The 7,478-nt window shown below is 35.9% G+C and overlaps 1 protein-coding gene across 1 annotated transcript in view; it reads left to right on the top strand.

Annotated features, from left to right (window-relative positions):
- Positions 1-2,264: 2,264 nt before the first annotated feature.
- Positions 2,265-7,478, top strand: part of LOC143225368 (uncharacterized) — a 102,003-nt gene continuing 96,789 nt past the window's right edge. The window contains exons 1-2 of the mRNA XM_076454630.1: positions 2,265-2,400; positions 7,274-7,404. Coding sequence (XP_076310745.1) covers positions 2,361-2,400; positions 7,274-7,404 — 171 coding nt within the window. The 5' untranslated portion in view covers positions 2,265-2,360. The remainder of the gene's footprint in view (positions 2,401-7,273; positions 7,405-7,478) is intronic.

Here is a 7,478-nt window from a genome sequence, read left to right as displayed (position 1 = left end):
CAATTTTTCTGTCAAAATCTCGTAACAAGATCCAACTGATATCCCACACTCTTCAGCAAGCTCCCTGACAGTCAGACGTCGATTTGCCCGCACCAGGGTGTTGATTTTGTCGACGTGTGGGTCGTCAGTTGACGTGGAAGGACGTCCAGGACGCTCATCATCTTCAATGGACTGTCAACCATCCTTAAAACGTTCTTGCCACTTGAAACATGCCGTACGCTTCATAGCAACATCACCGTAAGCCGTGTTAAGCATAGCAAAAGTTTCAGTCGCACATTTTTCAAGTTTAACACAAAATTTCACAGCAAGTCGTTGCTCCTTCAGGTCATTCATTCTGAAATCCGGTAAACGAAAAAATCGCACTTCACTTAAAACCGCGTAGCTAATACACAAATGAAGATATTTGCAATGGGGAAATGGCGTCGTAATCAGCTGATCTGTGCAACCTAGCGACACCAAGCGGATTCCCCTGGAACCAACTGGAGCCGCGCAATTCAAAATTTTCTGTAAAAAAAAGACTAACCGAAAGCGTTAGTGAAAAGAAACCCGCGCCAAACTGTTCGAGAAATGGCACAATAATTAATTGTTGGCATTTCTACAATTTCGGACCATATTAAGCAAATTAGAAAAGTAAAAACGTTCTACAAGTGGGTTCTACACTTACTTACTGAAAATCAGTGCTATATGCTGATTTTGTGCAACAGAAATGATCCATTTCTTGATCTAATTGTCACCTGTGATAAAAAGTGGACCCTTTACGACAACAGAAAGTGATCTGTAAAATGGCTGAGCCATGAAAAGTCTCTAAAACTTTCAAAACCCAAAGTTGCACCAACAGAAGATTATGGTCACTGTATGTGGCCTATATTATCCACTACAGCTTGCTCAACCAGGGCCAGAATATCACTGTGGAGGATTACTGTCAAGAATTGGAAGTAATACATAGAAAGTTGCGTTAAAAATGCCAGCATTAGTCAATCAAAGAGGACCAAGAGGTTATTTTCTGTTACTTATACGGCGTTCCAGAAGGTTCCAGTTGGATTCTTAAAGAGGTTCTTTACTGGCCAAGGTAGGCTTTAAATGTTGATTATGTAAGACTATTGAAAATGATACCATAGAAGATGCTATAATGAGAGAGTGAACTGGTTCTAATAAGACATCATCTCAACTACTTTTAACAGATGGACCAATCACCCAGAATGTCCTCCAGTGACTATCGAAACAAGTGGTTGAATAGCAGGATTCATTACTCAACGTGTGGAGCTCTCCACCACAATTTCAAAATTTAGAACACTGTAATATCAATCAAAGCTTTGATTAGTAGTTTGAGCTTTCCCAACACATTGAATACGCTAACCTCCAGTTATAAACTGTGAATAATGCTAGGCTGGTGGTCCTTCATCGCACAAAACGTTTCAAAGTTCGTATAAACTGAAAAGAGATTAATTTTGGGCGTCCAGTCTAATACTATTGCTTAATATACAAAATTTTGTTGTTGTTGGATCAGGGTACCAGTAGTCGGGTTGAATACAACTTGTGTTACATCCAGTCACATGTTTTATTTGAATATCCGTGGTTACCTTTCCTCGCTTATGTCTCTGATTCTGAAAGCTCCTGGCCATTATAAGCCATATGTACTAATGTATTATGAGAACCCACTGTTTGCATACAGTGCTAACAGTTTTGATAATACAACATACATGTATGTGTGTAAATATCCACATCGTGAAATCCCAATTAAAAAACAGCAACAGGTGAACTTATCCAACATATTCAATAGAATCCGAAACACTTCTATGAAAAGAATAATCATTAGTCAAAGTGTTTCAGTAAAATGTGAAGCTACAAAAATATCTTTATTGTATATCACTGATGAAGTATTTCATTTTACATGTGAAAAACAAAATACATGGAGCCTATGAACGCTATACGTAATAGAAATGCTACGAGTATTTAACGATAAATGACTTATTTTTATATTTACACTCTAGAGTTATGAAACATTTAAAACAATCTAATGCTACATGCTGATTTAGTACACAAAATATTCCTCAGTTTTTTAACAATCACTTCTCATGTATTTTCTAATTTATTTTTAAATTATCACAGAAAAGTTGTATTTCAGATTTCATACAGAAACTAAAAAAGAGAAAAGAATGTGTTTGTGCTTTCGTAGACGTGACAACAGTAATTGTTTGTATAGTTTCCAGGGTAACTTCCAAGTTTTTGACGTGGGTAGTTAGTTATTCATGTCACACGATTTCCCTCGTCAACAGGCAGTAAACAAACACTTAGTACGAGAGTATTGTTAAGTCTACGTTCTGGTTGCCTTCAATGCCTTATGGGAAACTTTAGCGACTATGTTTAATCTTTTCAACTCGAACGGAATGTTGTGTTCAGGTAAGGTTCTTATATATATATATGTATATATACACACACACACACAAAGTAATTACTTTCAAAAATACAACCACTTTTAATATAATTCACTTTTGATCAACATAAAACTTTTTAAGACCAAACACGTTTTTACAGTGACAGATTATGAAGTGTTTTTTTTTCTTTAGAAAATAACTTTTAAAATAAATTTCAACAATTTGATGATAGGAGGTGTTGAGTGATAAACTTGATTCTGTGGAATCGCAGATATTATTAACTGTGTCATCTTACACTCATGGTTACCTTGTATGAAAAAAAAAAACTTTGTAGTTACGTGTGAAGTTACATAAATGAATATCTGTGTTGTGTCCACTGTAGGTACCTAAAACCAATTATTAACGGTTTAATCCGGCACGTTTATCGCTGTGCCACTGGAGATCGGTAGAAAAGAAACATTTAAATATTATTAGCATAAATGTAGACAAAGATAGATGAACACGACATATTATGTATGATCAAGAGTAGCTTTAGAAACTTCAAGAGAAAATAAATTTCATGTAAAAGACTTTATCCTTTTAAAACACAGGCTCCTTCGCTTTTAAATGAAGTAATTATATGTATTGTGTTCCTTTTTGTTTGTGATGGTCATCGAAGAATAGATCTATATATATATAACACAATCATTGTCTTAATAAAACGTAGATACTATATTAACCACTTAGTATTCCTAATACATGGAAAAACATATATATTCTATTACCAAGTAGTATTCCTAATACAGAGAAAAACGTATATACTTTATTACTAACTTAAAATTCCTAATACAGACAACAACGTGTATGCTCTATTACTAACTTAATATTTCTAATACAGAGAAAAATGTATATATTCCATTACAAACTTAATATTCTTAATACAGAGAGAAATATATATACCCTATTACCGACGTAATATTCCTAATACAGAGAGAAACGTATATACTCTATTACCAACGTAATATTCCTAATAGAGAGAAAAATGTGTATGCTCTATTATCAACTTGATATTCGTAATACAGAGAAAAACATCTACACTCTATTACGAACGTAATATTCGTAATACAGAGAAAAACGTATATACTCTTTTACTAACTTAATATTCCTAATACGGAGAAAAACGTATATACCTTTTTACCAACGTAATATTCCTAATACAGAGAAAAATGTATATTCCCATTTTACAATATTCTTAATACAGAGAAAAACGTATAATTCTATTACCAACTCTACTACGAACGTCACCCGCTAGTATAACGGTAAGTCTACGGATTTAGAACGCTAAAATCATGGGTTCTATTCCCATCGGTGAATTCGGCAGATAGCCTGATGTGGCTTTGCTATAAGAAAAACACACACACACTATTACCAACGTAATATTCTTAATACAGAGAAAAATGTGTATACTCTACTACCAACTTAATATTCTTAATACAGAGAGAAACGTATATACTCTATTACGAGCGTAATATTTCTCATACAGAGAGAAGATAAATTCCTACTGCTCTTAGTGCAATGACTTTTTAACTTGATCAAAGTTTGAATAAACATGTTAAGTGTAGTCACTGTAAATCTCGAACCGTTGATCTTTAAACGTTTGGCCATCCTTTTTGGTCATTCATCCAAACCTTAGACCATTGACTCAGGATTTGGAGGAAGACAAAATCTAAATTATTTGTTCCTTTTTCATGCCAGTGATTAAAGAGTTTAATCAGATCATTTCAATGGAGGATTTAGTAGCAACCCCTTTTATATTGTTAAACAATTATGTCCTGATAAAACAGGTATACGGATAGGCTAGAGTGACGTTCGATGTACGAGTCTTTGGAGTTCTTGACATTTTACCATTTAAACCTATGCAGACATGAAAGTATTTCAAGGTGTGAATGTTTATTAAGACGTTAAATAACTTCTTAATGTCAATTAGTTTTCACTCATCGCCGAATTATAAATCTAAACGAAAGATAAGAATCAGCCACAGTCTACTGTTCCAGTTGCTAAATGTTACAATGACAGTGATTATTTGTTACATGTTACAATCATACCGATGAAAGTGAGACCCAGTATATCGTTCGATTTGTTACTTGTAACAGAAAAATTGTTAGAAACCTAATATTCTTAAAACCTGTTAACCCTTGTATGAAAATAACATAATCTGTGAGGAATGAAACATTCCTTTTATCTGTATTTTGGTTTACTCACTGTTACGTGATGTGAAAGTTAATCCATTCTGTGTAATAGGATTCCTGAACTTCTATCGTGCAGAAATAAACACGAAAAGTCCATTAAACTGTTGGCTTACTTTAGTTATTTACAAAAAACAACAACATTCGATAATTTTACTTTTAAAGCACGAGAACATTTGGTTCTAGAAATGAACAAATTCCTGGAACCGAAATAAAAAGCACTTCTTATCCAGAATTGTGTTGTATTTCTGTGTTTGGTTTTCGTATTTTGAGCTTCGAGATGTTTCGTATAGTCACAAAGTAAACAATTTAGGCTTAATTTCATCATGGTCACAAAGTAAACAATTTAGGCTTAATTTCATCATGGCAGTAGCACATAAACTTTATAAGTGTGACTTCTTTAAACTCACACTTTATTTACAGGTTATCCATTTTAAACACTTAGTTTTTCATTTATTCTTCTCAATATTATGACATATAACATCTTAAGTTCTCCACCCCGAACTCCCTCAAAATATTTTTAAAAGCCTGATGGTTGTGACAATGAAGGAAACGTTTATGTTGAACCGTATATAAAAATAATTGTATTTGTGTTAGAAAGAAAAGGTTAAAACACATAGTTAACTACTTTCTTGACTTCGTAACCATGTTTGTTAAACCAGACGGATAAAAAGAGCCACACATAACATGGTTTACCGACAGTTTGACAAAGGAAGAGACACTGACTAAGCGGATAAGCAATTAGAAGCTAGACTGACGTTTGATATATCAGTGTCTAGAACTGTTGATATTCATTAAGATGAGGACCAGTTTATTGTTTGGTTTGTTACATGTAACAGTGATACTGATGAATATGAGGACGAGTTTATTGTTTGTTTTTATATGTAACAATGATACTGATGAAAGTTAGGACCTGTCTGTTGTTTTATTTAGTACTTGTAACAATGATTCTGAAGATATGCCAAATTCTCGAAGTTAGTCCTAGATACGAACAGAACGGGGCACTCACCTCTTTCTCTTCAGTATGACAGTGATATGTGTTGGTTTATGTCTAAATGGTTAATATTACCCAATGTTCATATATATACTCTTCAAAAAAAGAAACGCAAAAGGGATATTTTTGTTATTATAAAGAGAAATATATGTAATAACGTTACAAGCTCAGAGTATGTGATGTTACACGTGTTAAGGCACTGATTGTCAGACCAAAATGACAATAAAAGTTGTGCACTTTGAAAACGGAGAAAAACATCGGATTTTTCGCCAAAACGCATGCTTGTCCAATAAATTTGTTTGAGAGATCTGCATGTTCTGCAAGTGCAACATGTGCAAAATCCCTATAAAAGTGACGGGTCCTCGGTTTCCATAGCTCAGTGTTAAGCCACCGACACGCAATACAGTTACGCCAAGACTGACTGAAGCACAACGCAACAACGCCATTGGCCGCTTGGAACCAGGCAAATCTCAATCAGATGTTGCCAGAGCTGTGAATGTCCACCCAAACATCATCACAAAGCTATGGAATCGTCACCAACAACATGGATCAACTCGTGACCGTCCACGATCTGGCAGACCTCGTGTGACCACGCCCGCACAAGATCGCAACATCCGGTTACGTCACCTTCGGGATAGGACCACCACTGCGACGTCTACTGCCTCAACCATACCAGGGCTGCGTAGGATTTCCGATCAGACCGTACGCAACCGTCGACGAGATTCTTAGGCCCCATGTGCAACCCATCATGGTGAACGTCAACGACGTTTTTCAACATGACAACGCCTGTCCTCACACAGCCCGACTCGCCACTGTCTTCTTGAGACACCACAACATCAACGTTCTTCCCTGGCCCTCCAGATCACCAGATTTAAGCCTCATCGAACATCTTTGGGACGAGTTGGACCGACGTCTGCGACGACGACAACCTCAACCGCAGACTCTACCTCATCTTGCTGCAGCTTTGCAGGCTGCGTGGACAGCCATTCCACAGGATGTGATTCGTCATCTCATCGCTTCCATGGGCAGGAGATGCCAAGCAGTTATTGATGCTTACGGGGGGCATACTTGTTATTGACGTTGAGTGACGTTAAACTTCACCTAGTGAGCGTGGACTTCGCCTTTGCAGACTTTGGATGTTCAGCAGTGAATGTGCAAAGTTTCACACATGTCATACAGAACTACCCGGAATAAACTTGTTAACAACTTGTCTCATATTTTGATTTTGCGTTTCTTTTTTTGAAGAATATATATATATATATGTATTGTTAGGGAAGAAGAATTATATTAAGTACATTAACAGTATGAAAGGCATGATCTTACTGCTGATAAATAGTGTTTTTGATAAATTCCTTTAAACGATGTGACTTAGTAACAGTTATCGTATCTTCGTTCGACGTTACGTTCACGAAGAGATTCACAATATACAATTGCTAAACATGTCGCCCCTGACACGACTACTCTTACTAGTGGCGACAAGTCAGTGTATTAACACACAAAAACATCGTAAATCTGTTTTCGATACCCGTGGTGAGCACAACGTATTGTGTAGCTTTCTTCCAAACTACAAATAAATATATTTGATAATGTATTTAAATTGTTGGTTTTTACCATGTCAGTTGTTTTATGTTTTAGCTGTTAACACGTTCACTACTAAATCGGTTGGTTGTATCTTCTAGTTTCTACCGTTTCCTTGATCCACGCTTTGTTAACTAGTTCCCTGCTCCTCTCGACTGCAACCACAGGAAGTGATGTCATTGTCTCGAGCGATTTTCCCGAGTTAGATTCACTGTCTTGTCCTCCAAACCAAGTACGTATTTAATTAAAGTATCTAGTGGTGCCTAATAATAATAAACACTCGAACAGAATCCCACCAGGAAAAAC

The sequence above is a fragment of the Tachypleus tridentatus genome, chromosome 9, assembly GCF_004210375.1.
Source record: "Tachypleus tridentatus isolate NWPU-2018 chromosome 9, ASM421037v1, whole genome shotgun sequence".
Lineage (NCBI taxonomy): Eukaryota > Metazoa > Arthropoda > Merostomata > Xiphosura > Limulidae > Tachypleus > Tachypleus tridentatus.
The sequence above is the reverse complement of the archived record's forward strand: the minus strand, read 5'-3'. Positions and strand labels throughout refer to the sequence as shown.